Source organism: Apteryx rowi, unplaced genomic scaffold (assembly GCF_003343035.1).
Source record: "Apteryx rowi isolate R43461 unplaced genomic scaffold, aptRow1 scaffold_86, whole genome shotgun sequence".
Taxonomy (NCBI): domain Eukaryota; kingdom Metazoa; phylum Chordata; class Aves; order Apterygiformes; family Apterygidae; genus Apteryx; species Apteryx rowi.
The window spans coordinates 643,625-659,943 of record NW_020451160.1 but is presented as its reverse complement, the minus strand read 5'-3'; the positions used below and the strand labels follow the sequence as shown (position 1 = coordinate 659,943).

The window sequence follows — 16,319 nt, the reverse complement described above, 5'->3', positions numbered from 1 at the left end:
GCTAAGCGTGTGCTTTACCTTAGGCAAAGGGTTTAAAGGTGTCTCCCCCCTTGCGGGTGGACTGAGACATGTCAGATGAGTGGATTCCTACTCTACCTCCCTTGACTTTGATGCTCGCAAATGCTGCTTATTGATCTGGGACAGCAGTGCTGTACTCTGCTGCAAAATGTCATCGTAGGAAAGCAGAGGTGTTAAGTGCAAAAAAATTGCTTTCAYCTTTGCTTTTAGCTGTGATTGCAAAAGCAAAATCTGGCATAGCAAAGAGCAACCACACTGATAAAGGCAGAAGGCAGACACAACATGCTAACCCCCCCTCGAGCTGCTCACAGCTTTCGCTGCTTCTCCCCACCAAAATAGTAACAGGATTCAAAGAAACGTCTCTTACCTCAACCAATGCAGACAGAACGATTGGTAGGAGTTTAGTTAATCCTCATATCCACCTCCCTTTTCCTTGAAATGCTGAAGAAATAAAATCAGTATCAACGAGAGAAGTATTGCTAAACATCAGACAGTCATTCTCCAGCCAAAAGCCAGATGCTGTGCTGTGGCTTTGCACACTTTAGAGAGGAAAAGATCAGCTTCGATGTGTGAGGTGCTGTTAAAAATGCTTTCCCCCAAAGTTTCCAAACTGGTAACTACATCTCTAGGGGTTGGCTTTGCAATGCTGTCTGGAAACACTTAGTCATAGCTCTGCAGGGTGGACACAAGTATTTCAGATCCCCTCCCTGTCACAGGGCAGTTTGCATCTTACCTGAAGTCTCTGTGCAGGGCTCATRTGGAGTTTTGGGCCTCCGTGTGTGTGTGCTAAGGGAGAGTCATTTGGTGATCACTTTTCAACAGAAGCAAATATCCTCTTTCCCCCTCGCTTGCTCCCCAAAATACCAGTGGCAAAAATCACCAAGATCACGTATCTAAATCTATTTGAACCCAGAATCACTCCTTATCCTGGAAATGAGCAAGAGAAGCCCTAAAAGTAGCTGCCAAAAGTAGCCCAGATTTCTGGCTAGAGAAAATAATCCCAATAAACCCCATGCCCCAAACCACAGACAATTAGCAGGGACCTTGCAAAACACCTCAGAAATCCCAAGTCAGGAGACTTCCAGAGGACAGCAAGAACAGCAAGGAAACATCCTAACACACCAGCCAAAAATATTCAAGAAAAATGATGTGTAGCCCTGCAAAGGGACTTATTTTTCTAAGGGGAGTGGACATCATTCACCAAAATAGACCTCCCTCCCAGCAACATCAATCTCAGTCCCCAAATCACTAGCCAGTGGCACATACCATATCTATGCACAATACACAGTGAACCCCTCCATTCCCTTTAAAAACATCTCATCCTAAAGGAGAACGCTTTTCCTTATAGGATATAAAGCTATAACCCTGCAGGCCAAAATCCTACACAGTTATGGGCTGCCTCCAGTATAATTAAKTCCTCAATTAACTCATGCGTGGGGTTGTACTTGCTGCCATTGGGTCTCCAGAGAAAACAGATCACCAAAGAACAAGCATTATTGCACTTTTTAAAGGTTATCTTCCTTTTAAAGGAAAACCGGGTGCAAAAGGACCCTCTATAAGCATGAACAGCAGTTTATGTTCCTACCTCTCAACTTGATAATCCCAGTGCTGCAGCCAGCCCTCGCCCTTATCTTGATCTCTGGGCTGGAAACAGGCAAATAGTCAAAAAATTGATTTCAACATGTCCCTCCCTCACTTCTCCTTTTAAACGCCAGGTCAAATGACTATGCAAAACCAGGCTGTGCCTGCCGCAGTTTGGCAAGCCATCTCGCAAAAACCCGACGCAGAGGAGAGCCGAGCACCGTGGCGGAAGGCAGTTTCAAAATGAGAGCAGAGACGCTCCCTCGCCCCCTCCCCGGGCACCGCTGAGCCCCACCGGGGCTGCCTGCGCCGGGGCGATCCGACCGCCGGCTGAACCCCCAGGGACCCACAGATGCAATTTGTTCTGGGACCAGTAATTTCATACCCCGGATCGATGCTGGTTCTTTGCTTTCCTTCTCTACTGTGCAGCACTTAGGCTATTTCTGTCCTGCCTAACCCACTCCTTTTCTTCCAAAGGGAGAGTGCTGCCCTAGGGAAAAGCGGTGGTACCTAGGGTGGGGGGAACACCGCCCCCCAAACCCACACGTACGTTTTGCAGCAAGAGGAACATTTTAGCAGGATGTGAAGGCAAACCCTGTCTTTCTGGGAAGTGCAAAGGGGACTTTCAGCTGTCCACACGGGGCAGCGAAGCTGCATTTGTGCAATCTGCATTTCCTCTGGGAAGCCCAGGCAGGAACACGGGTTTGAACCAAGACATCCCTGCTCCACAGACGGTGCATGTGAGGATGACTCTGGCCGTGCTTCCTGTGAGACATCAGCACCCAGGCACCGTGGGGTGCTTTATCCCGCCAGGCACAGACCAGGCCTCGCCGTCCCCAGCACCACTGGGGAAACGCTGCTGCGACGCTAAGCTCTGCCTGCTGGTGTTTAAAGCTGCTCCAGCTCCCTAGAGAAACCAAACTGGATGGTTTTCCAAAGGAGAGTGAACTGAGCGTCCTGCCCTCCCCAGCCCCGCGTTCCTGCCCTCTCCCTGATACCGGCACGCGAGCCAGACCCCAGGGCTGAGCTGGCTGAAAACCGTCCCAGCTAAAAAGCTGAGTCTTGGGCACCCTGCACAGCTACACAAGGCAGGTGGAGAGACCAAACCTCTCTGGGTAGCAGCCTGCACTTGGCTGGCTCCCAGTGATTGCAAAAGGGATGTATTAGAGAACTGGGCACCAGCACCCAACACTTCTGCGCAGGACCTGATGCCAAGGCCAGGTCCAGTAGAAGGAGCCAATAGTACAGAATAGCCTGCGTACCAGAAATCAAGCTCTTCCAGTAAGTCCAGCACAGGGCACATCACAAAGTCCTCAGGGCTCTGTGAAGGATTTAACCCTATGGAAGCACTGGGGCTGAGCAAGATCTAATGCAGAAGGCATGAGAGTTAGCAAAGAGGTGTTTGATTCATGCCCTGCCTCTAGCGTTCTTCTTTGACCATCAAATATTGCAGCAGAATCTATGCAGATTTCATGGGCTTCCGGTTATCTCTTCCTTTAGGAGGTCATGAACTTCATGTATTAACCTGGATGCTATTCATTTGGCTTGCAGCACTCCATGACAGCTTTAAAGCATTTTCTCCATTACTGTCATGTGCTACATGTAGGTAGCAAATATTTTTTCCACCTCCCCTTCTCAGTGAGATGAATTCAGTGTCAACCACGCAATTTATCATCCCCTCACTGTGCCAGCGGAGCCCAGGGTAGCAGCTGTTCTCGCTGCAGGGACAAGAAAGGGACATGCAGATTTAGAAGCCGTTTCATCTGCTGTTTCGTGGCGCTGAGTTCGGACTAGCAGGACCTATAGTAAATGCACGAGCCTAAGAGAGACCAGGGAAGATGCTTGCGAACACAGCAAAGCTTTGGGCTGACATCTCGGTACCAGACTAGGCATGCTGGTGTGATGTGCGTTAAGTGCCCTTCTGCCTGTTCTGGAGTGCTGGAGCACATATGCAAAATTATTGACCAGCTTCAACACCAAAACAGTTCCTCCATGGTTTTTCCTACTGCCACCTCTCCCCCACATGCATGTTAAAGCTTCTCTGAAGAATCAGGCTCTGAACCCCACCTAGATCGGAAACCTTGGAAGAAAGGAGCAAACTGCAGTGCTGATTTCCCTCCCTGCAGATCCCGGGCAGACAAGTCAAAACACATAATTGGAGCTGATCTGTGCCGCAAGGAGAGTGACTGCGTCCCAGCCAGGGCCCAGCCCTTGCAGAACAAAGTACGTAAACGYGTAGGAGAGAGACTAGACTTGAGCAGGGTAAGGGAAAGTTTTAGAAATAYAGAATTTGCTGAGCCAAGCTCACGCCACAAATTCCACCAGTGGAGTACAAGCCAGTACCTTTTGCTCCAGTATCCACAGACAATATCCAACTGTGAAGGAAATCAATCGCCCACCGGTTCACAGGCAGCTGGGAGGACACCGCAGAGATCCTTCCGGGTCCATTTGCACTCTGAAGTACAAAATCCAGCAGCCCTTGACAGCAGGTATGACTCCACACTCCTGCTCTTACAGTTACGTAGGGCTTTTCACACCCCGTTGTGGCCTCTCTCAGCAGCAAACGGCCAGCCCTTGAGCAAGGAGGGCGCTGAAATACCAGTTTCCAGTTCAGTCTCATGATGGTAGCTCTTGAGCTGACTCACACAGAACAGCAGACGGGTGAGTAATACCCAACATGACTGCAAAGAAAACCCTTGCCTAAAATCAACATCTCTGCCCTGCATGTCCCAGCATTTCCAACCAACTCACAAAAAAACGTATTTGTTGCTCGGACTTGCTCGTAAAGCTTTAAACCTGAAATTACCTCTTGATCACAGCCTGCGTTAACAAAACCCATCTTCTCCTGCCCAGCCGAGAGTTATTTACGGCTGACACAAGCCATTCGCCAGCTGCTGCCCTGGAGGTGACTGCGATGCGCTCACACCAGCCAGCCTGAACCGCTTACCTGCCGGGACTGGACACGCTCCCAGGCACTTCCAGCAGCTGCTGCTTTGGGAACAGCTCAGCCCGAACTTCGCCCCACGCCTCCTGCCACCTCCAACTGCTCTTGCGAAGGCAACCGGCACTGCAAGCCGCATCTCGTAAATCACATTGTCCCCACACRGCGAAGATGCAATCAACGGTTTATTTGACTGTCTACTGACAGAAAAGCAGCTGGCAGCCCTTGAAGGAAAACACACACAGGGCAGGCAGGCAGCTGGCCAGGTTTGCTTCACTGCGGTCCCAAAGACTGTTTAGTGCATTGCCCCAGCTAAAAGGGAATTCATGCAAACTAATGATTTGCTTTGATTTTTTTATGATGGGTTGCACACAGGTGGAGCGCCCTAGGTAAAATCCCAGTGGGATGGTGTGGATGAGAATGGCTTGGCCTCTCTCTTAGGTTATAGACATTCCTGAACAAGCATACACAAGCACCATCCTTCCAGAGTAACGACGTACACCATCCCCAAGGGATGTCAACAAGGCCTTCAGGGGCTACAGCAGAAAGTTTGTAATTAGTACCTACAATTCGCGCAGTAACAGCTTTTTGCATAAGATCTCAAAGCACTTTAGAAAGACCTAGTTTCACCACACCCCAGTGAAGCAGGGAAATAGCCCTGTGTTCAGAGGGGGAAGCAGGCATTTAGGTTAAGTGGCAGACTTCTCAAATAAAGAGCCCAAGTCAGTTTGAGAAGACATAACTGTACGCATTAGTAGAAAAACTGTTTGTTTATGCTAAAAGATTTATTGGATCCAGCAATTTAATCCTTCCCTATGCCCCTCTCTTTTTATTAAATGGATTTATCTTTATGCAGATCAATAAAGCATAATACTGTCCAAATACTGCAAATCAATAGTATAGATTTAGCTTTCATATGACGGCCTTACTGCTGCATAACAACTGATTAAACATTCAAGCTGAAACTAGATATGGAGACATATTAATGCCATTTCTTCCTGCCCTGCTCTCATCCCCACTCCCAGAGCAGAGGCAGACTTTCAACAGCACTTCATTATTTTAGCATTTAAAATCTTCCCCTGTAGATGGGCAGGACCGGATGATCCTTCCACCTTATCTAAGCTGTTTTCAAATGGAGCACAGCCCACTGATCCCATCAGGGAGACGATAGAGAATGCTGAATATCTAAGCCAGATCTATGTTCTTTGCTCAGATCTTAGTGAGTGAAGCAGGGATTCTCACCTGCATCAGACTGGCCAAAATCTGCACCCTCCTAAATTGTACTGCTCCATTCAGTGTCATACTTGTCTCAGTCTTACCAACTGTGCGACTTGCCTAGCCTTTGGCCCCATGTCTTCATCATTCCTGCCATGTGCTTCACTTCTCCCCACCGTGCTCTGGACATACTGAGATGACCACGATCGATCTCTTCATTTTGACTCGCTCCTTCTCACCTCCCCATACAACACGCCAAAGTCTAGCCTAGAGGAACAGGGACATTCACCAACAAACCATTGTAAAAAGCTCACAGTTCAAGAGCCGCTGATTTAGCTCACTGTTATCCTTGTTAAGGAAAAGAATATTTGACTTCTTCCAGCTTGACCTGTCCTCTTAGAATACCTTCGTTTTTAGCAGCAAATAGCATGGTCTCTCTGTTATCTTACCCCTTGCCTGCACTAAGGAAACAGACTCAGCTTGAACCGCAAAGCCAAGTTCTCATYAAAGCAGGTATCTAAATGCTCCTTCTCTCAAGCATACTTTGTTGCAGAAAGATTTAACAAATCTTGTGGGTTTGCACTGATTGTTGGCATCAGTACTGCACAGAAAGTGGTGCTGGGCAAGAGACCTGGAAGTTTGTGCAAACTATATTTTCTAGCATTGTCTCAGAGTAGAGGGTAACTGGGGGAGAGCACTTCAAAACAAAGTAAGACCCCTGCAGTACAAAACAGTTTGGCAGAGCCACAGCAGAAGCCTTCTGAAGGGTCTTAGAGCTGGACAGATATTTCAAGAAACCATGCTGACTGGTACAAGCTATTGCTAGATTTGAAGTAATTTAGTTCACAAAACAGGATTTATTAGGTTCTCACTATGCTGTAATATCTTAATGCTTTCCTTTTCCACCCACCTCTTGCTACAGAAAACAAACCCAAGTGGATCAGCCAGCCTTAAAATTCAATAAAAGAGATATCTGGAAGGACATGAGAGTCAAATACCACATAGCAGGAGGGTGGAACCTGGAAGATTGCCACCCCGGATGATCGGGGAAGCTTCAAGTGTGTTCAGGCGGCCAGTCACAGCTTGGAAGAGGAACGAAGCTGAGCAGGGTTTGGATGTTAGCTTTGGAGCAGCTTCTGAATACCTTCCATTTGCTACAGGTCAGCGTGAACTGGAGGGTCTCATCTAACCTCAATAATGACAGGAGCAGATCCCACGGGGTGGGATGTCCCCTTTCCTGCCCCACCGATCGGCACTTCTTTCTAGTTCTGCTCATGCATAAGTAGCAATAGCTCTTGCACAGCTGCTGCTGGAGCACATCCAGGTGGAGCTCTTCATGTGGCCTGAGTAACAACTCCCCACTTTTCCAGGGTGAGGAGCTACCAGCTGGACCAAACTGCCCTAGAGAATACAGACCTAGCCGGGCACAGCGCTGTCCAGACATCTCAGCACACTTAGAAAAAAAGTTTGGAATTCTTGTCTTCTAGTTACAGACAGATTTCAGAGGTGACTACTATGCTGTGTCCCTCAACTACCTCTTCTAGCATTAGGTTGCAGAGGGATTTTAAAGAGGAATGGCCTGGAAAAAAACATCTTGTTAAAATGTTCAGCAGCCGGCTCATCCATTTACAAGAGGAAATGTGAAATGGGCGTTTATAAAGATTTTAACATCTTATTTTCATTTCACAAAGTAAGCAGAAGTCAAGAGAAATCAAGAGACTAATGCAAAGTCGCAAATGAATAGCTAAGCCAAGAACAAAACTCAACTCTACCAAATGATTTTGCTGCCTGATAATTCCCCCCTCCCCACCCTATCCACAGCTACTAATTCACCATCTGGTTTGCCCATTCACACACAAATGCACAAACACTGTAAGTTTTGAACTGATTTCTCTTTACTTCACAGTCCTGGCAAAACAAATTGCATTCAGAAGTCATTTCACATTAATATATTAATCAAACATTTTCAAAATAAATACTCTTTTTAAATAACCATTTCTTTACATCACTGCAGTAGCAATTCTAGAAAAATCAGTGCACAGAGTAGCAATTTGATTAATCAGCTAGATTCGAATGAAAAGAAAACAAGAGGTGAACCTTTTTCTCTCCAAGCAGGCTGCATGCAGTAAGTCTCAGCAAGCTTCCCTAGCACATGACCTTTCTTGACACTTGCTGGGAAGGATTTTCTCTCCCATAGGCACTGCCAGAAGTCAGTGAAATCTGATTTGCGTGCAAAGCTTTGTACAATGCAAGTTTCACAACCTGGTTACTGATCAGTCCTGCAGAGGTTCCAAATACTACAGTCAATGCTAATGAGATCAGTGAACCAGGGTTATGGAAGGAAAACGCTTGAACCCCCAGTCCAAGGAGCCCACATTCAAGTTACTGAGAAGTAAATTCATAGCTGATCCAAGAGCACTAACAGTGTTAAACAATACTCAAATGAACGGCTCAATTATACCTAATAGCTTATTCCATTGTTTTGCATATTCTGTCACGTGCTTCCAGGGCAAAAGTAGAGAAACTATTTTCCCCCCACTAGCTATTAATTCACCAGTTAAATCACTGCAGTAAGATGCTTCACCGGCCAAAGAGTGTAACTTACGTTACAGCAGAGAAAAAAAACCAAAGGTGCATTAATGGCTCTAAAGAGAAGGTTCAGGACTTAGTGATCTCGAACCCATGTATCTAACTGAAAAAAAAAGAAACAACAGAAAATTAGTGTTCCCATATAATCTATAACTAGTTAGATGTCACTAATCAGCCCTGCAAAGGGCAGTACATTTTCTTAAAAAAGGAAGCTTTTCTGCATCATCATAGTGCACAGCAGGAAAATCTGGAAGGCTACCAGATTATTTCCCGCAACTGTCAGGAATGACTTTTCGAAGTGAGAGGAAAAGAAATTAATAGATATCAAATTCTTTTGAGATCCCAGAGGCTCCCTTTCAAGCCCTTTCTCAGTAGCAGAGGGAAAAGTTGGATACAATGCTCTAGGTTGAGAGGAATACCCAGAGACATCCCTGTGTCCAAAGATGCTCTTGGCTGTACACTAAGATAAATTCAAGACCACTAAGAGTCCTGTTTCCATGTTACGAGCCTGTTAATTGTCAATTTGAAGCAGTTGCTTACTCCAAAGAAGTATAATTGAAGTATCAAAAGAAATGGATGCAAGGGAAACGATCACAGACGAAGAGAACCTCCAGTTCYAGCATCTCCACAGGGAGAAAGGAATACTGCAGTAGGATAGCAAACCCTCAGAGCTCTAYGAGGTAACCCAGGCTGTTTAAATCTCTTCCCTTTCTCTGCACATATCCACCACTGAAGTCCATGAAAGCTATGTGCCTTCAGGGAAGGCTCTAATCCTCGGTGCTATGGACCATGCCCCAAGATTCAGCCAAAACGGGAAGTAAGAAAGCAATGAGTTGTGGAGAAGTTTTGTGTTATCTTATTGGTTTTTCTTGTCCTCTGGTGGGAAGTATGGAGGAGGGGGTGGCTGGTCCTGAAATAAAGGCAAAAAAGGAACATCAATTCACGGCTAAGATAAAACAAAATCCATTCAGAAAAATCTTGCTTTGTCATTGAGAAAAAGAACTCCTAGCACAATATGGCCCTCTAAAACCCTTGCTACTTGCACAATTCTTATTCGCTTACGAATAGGAAATCTTTGAGGAAGCTAGATTTAGATGGGATCGGTTATCTTGATGGAAACGTGGGCCTCCTCTTTGCAGGCAACACACTCTTGGGCTCACGTTGCAAAAAGAATGATGCAGGAACTTACTGTGGGCATATAGACGTTATGTGGGTTGACTGGGCTGTAGTAAGCACTGGCAGCAGCTTCGGCAGCCTTCGCTTCAGCTGTCACAGAAGCACAGAAGTTACAGAATCAGCAATGGAGAGAATTTTTATAATCAAAAACTCTTCATATTTCTGGCTATCAAGCATTATAGCTAGAGAGGTATTTGACCGACACACAAGCTGCAAAAAAGCTACGACATAAACATGGCAATTAAGCATAATGTCTTCCAAGTAGTAAAGAGTAGAGACTCAGTTGCCATAGCATCGTCTAGTCACAAGTGAAGCAGACCAAGATTTAGTTTGGAAATGTCATCTTGGATTCTTGTTAGTCAAGGAATAAACGCTTACAGCTGTTCTGATTGAATACAGACAATACCCCTTAAGGCAGTCAACAGCCATCTTCTTTGGTAGTTAAAAAAAACACAAACCAAACCAAACAAAAACCCACAACTTGATAGCAGCTCAGGGGATTCAGACTTAAAAAAAGGTAATTTATGAGCTAATCCAGATCCTCTATTTCTGCAGAATACAAAAACCTTGTACTCAAGTTTCTGGATCCAGGCCATTTTCCAAATAATGGTTCAAAGCTGATTGGTTGTTGATTCAAACTGAAGAGACAAGCTAAGTCCTTATCCAGAGAAATGTCCTTAAAATAGAGAAATCTATGGTTCTATCCAACCACAAAAGCCCATTTTGTGCTTTTTTTCCCCATGCAGAACCTTTTAAGATCATGTTCCAAATCATTCTGATAAATCCCAAATGAGTGAAAATATGAGACTGAATTTTCTCCAACTCCTTTCCATTGTCTGTTCCTCAGTTCCATATTGTTCAAGGCAAAGTAACAAGGTTATAATGAAATGGGGGCCTGGGGGGGCCAATATCAGCAAAGTCACATCATTTGCTAACTCAAATGGACTAGAAACATATTCCACCCTTGATTTTTTTTTTTATTCATCTCAGAATCAGTTTATCACAAGAGGAGAATCACGAACTGTATTTTCTTCCACCACACAACAAGAATAAATTCAACTGCAAAATATCCACTGATRACAGTCAAGCTGGAAAGAATCAGGTTGGCCTCCAGACTGAGCAGAATACACAAGGCTGGGGATTAGGGGAGCTCCCTAATCCATCTCTCCTAAATGATTTTAATTTCTAAGCGGAGCTTCTAAATTGACTCTAAATTCCCCAAGAGGTAGCAGACATGAAATCTGAAAAGCACTAACACAACTCTGACTTTTCAGAGCAGTAACATTGACGCTCAACATCACCAGTACCATAAACAAGGATTTGTGCTACATTTTTGCACAGCTGTTGTCAAGAAGCGGTAAGAAAATGTCTGCCAACTTCTTTGCAGTGCCAATACTACTGACATGCTAAAGCAGTTGTGAGCTAAGCCAGTTCTTACCTGCGGGAGTGGAAGGTAGGTCTGGACCACTGACAACGGGTGGCTCCATGGGCCCCGGGTACGGCGGGGGTGGAAGCTGCATGTAACCCATGTCTCTGTCCATCATAGGAGGGCCAGGATAAAATTCTGTCAGGAAAGGAAACAACACAGCAGAAGACTTAGCTCCTTTGGGGGCATCACAACACACAGCCCAAATAAGCCAAAGGCAAATACAATTAAGCTCAGGAACAAAAGTTATGTAAGGCAGCAGATCCAATGTAAAAGAAGATATAAAAATTGTATTTCTTCCCCTTTTACCTATTCTTAAGTTTTGCTAAGTAGAATAATTTCTATCTTCAATTCCCAGACCTACCAGGAGGAGGTGGTGGGTAAGGATAGCCCCCGTTAGCTGCAGGCGGTGCAAAAGCATAGGATCCATTCGGCATGTAGGAATAGCCATAAGCTCCATTGGGCACTTCACCTCTGGAGGCTGGAAAAATAAAGGAAAGTTCATCGCATCAAAACATCACGCCTTTATCAAATGCAGTCGAAGTGAGCCTTCTGCAGCTAGAACCCCAAACTCAAAGAGTTCTTATCTGAAAAAAACAAACAGACTCTATCCTAATAAATCTGCTGCTCAGTGGATGTGAAAAAAGTATTTTTTAAGCAAGCAAGTTCCAGCTACAGCCTGAAATTCAAATGGACTTCAAATATCCAACCTGTTGCAACTTAAACTACCCTTGCTGTGAGATAAGGCAAGGGCTCCCGAAACCACAAGCTAAATGTCAGGCACCACTAGATTCCTGTACCTTGAGATGCCACTTGCAGCATGCGCTGTCCAAACTCGATAGCACCGCCAGCTGAAAAGGTCATTTTGAATGTGGCAGATCCTTCCCAGCCACCTGCAGGGAGGAGAGAGAGAGAATTCAGAAGGATGCTAAAGATCCTTCTCGATGCTATTTAGGCTCCATGCTTTATCTGCAGACCCCTTGTACATAATGCTTTAAAAGGTTTATCACAAATATCCAAGAAAAAACTGCAGATAAAGCAGCAGAATTATAGTATTATCAGAAAAATTCATATTGGACAATATTTTCAGGTCAAGAGACACCTCAAGAAGAAACATCAATGAGGGAGACATTCAAAAGCTTTCTAAAGTTGTGCCTGTTATCACACCAGTTACTGACAGATCAAGCTATCAGGAGCACTGGATTTGCTCTTGCTTTGTATAAGATTAGAGCAGAAGACAGGCATTTTGTTAATCCCGTTTGCTAAAAAGCCTTTACAGCTACACCTAACTGTCAGCTATAAATTAGTTTGGGAGTCTGAGCGCCCAATGAAGCAAAGAGCTTAATGAAAAAACACGGACCACATAAATCCATTAGAGTCCACGGAAGATATTTCAAGTCAGGATAATAAAAAATTAGCAACATCTCATATTTCAGACTGAAAAACAGGCACAGCCTAGAGTCCCCAACAATGCATCAAAGCAGGAGCTCTGTCAGTGCTGAAATAGGGACATGTAGATTAAAGAGCCTTTTGAGCTTAACCAGACTCATGGCTGTTAAAGCAACAGCCTCATTAAAGGAGACAGCCTCTGGGGAAGGCTCACAGAGATTTAGCCAAAGCCTTTTGCCTTTCACACAGTTTCTAGAGTTTGTCCTCACTGCTTGGGCTCCCTCTCATGCTGGATTGTCCCATTTTGATCCTGCACGCAAGCTATAATGCTGATTTTAGGATTACAGACTGAAGTTTCCTAAGCACTGTATTGCGATTTCAGTGCCACAGCTAGTAGGAAAAAAAAAATCCAGCTGGGGAGGAGAGAGAGTTTATCGAACTATGTGCCTTTGGTAAGAAGGGGAAGCATAAGACACAGTGGTAAAGTACATTTCCTCTTGGAAAAAAGTCTACCCCTCCCTTCTTGTTGAACACAGTATGAAACCACCTGTTGAAGACTCCCTAATTTCAAAACAGCCTGTTCTTTCCCCCAAAAGTGTCATTTTTACTGCTAAGATACACTATGGCAATAATATGCCTTTCCTTGAACTGTACAAGAAACTAATGATGGAGAACAACGCTCTGGAGATCTGCATCTGAAAACCAACACAGACCTTGGAAAGAATCAGAAGTGTTTGGCATAGAAGGATCTGGATGCAGAAGCAATAGATAACCCTAACTGACCAAAACTAAGTGACATCCTCAGTCTTGTTGACACAGTCTGTTCTCTGTTCTGATGTTCAGTCAGTGAGATCACTTGGCTGATTGAACTTAATATTTTGTACAGAGGGCAGGAATGAGATCAGTTACAGAACAGATCTCTTCATTGTAACTGTACAGGGAGCAGACAAGGGGAATATTTTTAGCTGCTGGTTTTAAAGAAAGAAACACATTTTAGCAGGACTGTAAAAATCCATCTGGTCAGTATCCAGTTTAGGTCAAACTGGATACTTACTTCACTATGAATTAGATGTTCTGTATTTTATAGTTCAACTGCATATCTGTATAATACATACCTCCTGCCTCTGCTTTCACTGTACCCTTGATATAATTTGCTCCAAAGACAGGCTGCTTAATCTCACAATCTTTCAACAAATAAAAGGGCATCATGAAAGACTGCATAGCATCCTTTCCCTTTGATACAAAGATAACCTGAAAAGAAAAGAACATTACAAAGGGTGTTTAAAACAAGCAGGAAACACAATTGAACTTATTATTTGAAAAGAGTTTTCAATGTACTGAAGCTACTTTCCACACCTGAAACTCCTAGTCCGTTCTGCAAACGGCAACAAGGCTAAACTAAAGCTTCAATGCAATAAAGTGCCTTCTAGAAACATTACACTTGCTCAGATAATACTCCTCCCAGTTTCTAGAGAACTCACAGCTCCACACAGCTATGATTTAGTAGCTTAGCTTACATTCAGCATTTCCAGACCATTGCTAATTTCCAATCTTGAAGATGCCTGATAAACAGAGCAGCTGCCTGTATAAGAACCAGTCAGATTTTACCATCTTTTGACAAATAGATCGGACATGCAATGCATTCATAATGCTCCCCAGACAGAGGGGATGAGCCATACTTCAAGAGGTAGCAGACTACCCCAACTTTCATGCACTGAGGACATTTAAATACAGAATTGCAAAGAGCTCTTATCTCCTTATGCAAGATAATGCCCTTACTACTTACTCGGTAGGGAGTCAAGAAAACACTCCCTTTCTTGGTCCCTTTGAAGGCATCTGGCATAGGTTCAATATCACTGAAGGTAATTTCTATGTGATCATAGGTCATCAAAATGCTACAAACAAGACAACCAGACAAGAGACATAGTGTTACAGCTCAACACTGCGGTTCAGTGCGCATATAGTTTATTGACCTACAAAACTAGCTTCAATCTCAGGCAAACGCTCAGCAGACAGTATCAGTTTGACTTGCATTTTTGTGTTGGCAGGAACAACTTAAGCACTTGTTCCCAGCCTTGTGCTTCTTCCTCAGTGTGCTGGCACTGCTACAGCCATTTACATAGCCAGGCAGTGAATCTAGTCAGTTAAACTGATCAAGATCTGGTGTTTGTTTGTTTGTTTTAAGTTATGTTGCATTTCTGCTGGATCAGTTCCCTAATCTGGTTTACCACAAGCAACTCAACAGAGCAAGGAGGGCAGAGGCAGGAACTGCTTAAGCTGGTTTATGTAACAAGGCTATTGAACATCCAACCCCAGCTTAAGCACTTCTGCCATAAAAACGTGATCAGAAGGAACTCCCCTTTCCTGTCACTAGAGTTCACTAACCTGTGGTGTCTGCACTGACTCCTTAATTCTCAATTAGAAGCTGACCTGGTTGAAACCAGTGCAACACCCTTCTACGGACGCAGAGGGTAACATCCACACTAGGCACTCTAACACCTAAAGCTGGACAAGCCTCTGTCACACTCATCTTTKGCAATTTACATGTTACCATCTCTAGTCATTCGCCCTTCCCTTCTGCCAGTGGGTACTTGTCCCTACAGCAAAGGGGCCAGTGGCTTTGGTCACTATACAGTACATCAGTTGAATCAACAACATACGCAACTTGGGCTGCAGCATRGGCACACATCTGCTTTGCTAGTTATAGCACAGATAACCTCTGACCCAAGGTGGGCTGACAGCTGGAAGCACATTTGGCAACGAGGTGTTTGTTTCAGTGAATGCACACTTAAGCTGTGGACAAGCGTTTCCTGAATGCTTAGAGGAAGGTCTATATCCCTAATGGAAGCCAGGCACACAATTCCTGTACCAGTTTCCAGCTGGTCTCAGGGAGAGAAGCCCTGCAGAGTGAACCACCCTCTTGTCTCGGGGGCAGCTGAGCGCCACGCCAGGCCCGAGGCGCCCTGGCAGGCAAAGGGGGAGAGGGTCGCCCACCGCGGTGGAGGCTTCCCTTTTCCATGGTCATACCCGGCCCCGGCGCTGCTCTGGGAACGGCGGGGCCCGGCACACCCGAGCGGGTCGCGGCGAGATGGGGGTCCGGAGGGGGGGGAGGGGGGCGGCGCAGCCCGGGCCCCGCCGCGCCGGCACCGAAGGGGTTAAACACCCCCCTCCCCCCCCGGCACGGGGCGCCCCGCCCCGCCCCCACCCGGCCCGCGGCGCCCCGCCCCCCTCGCGCCCTAACGCTCCCCCTGAGGGGAGAAGCGGGCAGGGAGGAAGGGAGGGAGGCCGCCCCCCTTCCCCGAGGAGACGGCGGCCGCGGGGGCGGGAAGGGGAGCGGGCACGGCGGGGGGACGCAGGGGGCAACCTCACCTCTCACTGTTGTTAACGATGACGCCGCCGCCCTCCGAGTGGTTCCTGTTCAGCGCCATGGCTGCCGCCGCCGCCGCCTCACAGCACCGAGCCCGCTCTGCGCCTGCGCGCGGGAGGTGGTGGTGGACGCCGGTGACGTCACGACGCGGCGGCGCGCGACTCGTCCCCGCCCCCGCGCGGCGCATGCTGGGAGTTGTAGTCCCTGGGCAGCCTACGGGGCGCCATGTCCCCCCTCAGCAGCCCTTGGCGCCCCGCGGGGGGCCCGGGGACAGGCTGCAGCGTGGGCCCTGCCCGGCTTGGGGGGCGCTTCCGCCCCTTTTCTGCCCAGAATCAGGCCCTGCGGCCTCGCTCACCGCCTCCWTCATGTCCCCAAAGCTCCGGGGGCTCTAGCCATCCCTCGGGGCCTGGCCCTCAGCAGGGCTTTTATCAAAAACAAGGGGCGCTTGTGGCAGCGGGAGGCGGCAACACGGCTCTGCCCGGGCCTGAAAGCCCCTCTCTGTTCCCCAGCTCCTGCCGCGACCCACATAAAATACGCCGCCTCCCCCAGCACCTCACGCCGACAGYGGCTCGCCCTTGCTGAAAGCGGCTCGGAGGAGCCTGCCGGGGTGCTCGGAG

The 16,319-nt window shown here is 46.7% G+C and overlaps 1 protein-coding gene across 1 annotated transcript; it reads right to left on the bottom strand.

Moving 5' to 3' along the window:
• Positions 1-7,628: 7,628 nt before the first annotated feature.
• Positions 7,629-15,809, bottom strand: WBP2 (WW domain binding protein 2). The gene is made up of 8 exons (XM_026090394.1): positions 15,705-15,809; positions 14,122-14,230; positions 13,451-13,586; positions 11,747-11,839; positions 11,311-11,427; positions 10,959-11,084; positions 9,534-9,610; positions 7,629-9,254 (listed from the first exon to the last, which is right to left on the bottom strand). The coding sequence occupies exons 1-8, from the start codon at positions 15,761-15,763 to the stop codon at positions 9,201-9,203; spliced, it is 771 nt and encodes a 256-aa protein (XP_025946179.1). The 5' UTR covers positions 15,764-15,809; the 3' UTR covers positions 7,629-9,200.
• Positions 15,810-16,319: the final 510 nt, after the last annotated feature.

Coding starts and splice junctions, on each gene's coding strand:
- WBP2 (XM_026090394.1), bottom strand. CDS start 15,763: ATGGCGCTGAACAGGAACCACTCGGAGGGCGGCGGCGTCATCGTTAAC. Junction 14,231..15,704: donor ATCGTTAACAACAGTGAGAG/GTGAGGTTGCCC, acceptor TCTTGTTTGTAG/CATTTTGATGACCTATGATC. Junction 11,840..13,450: donor AGTGAAAGCAGAGGCAGGAG/GTATGTATTATA, acceptor TCCTCCCTGCAG/GTGGCTGGGAAGGATCTGCC.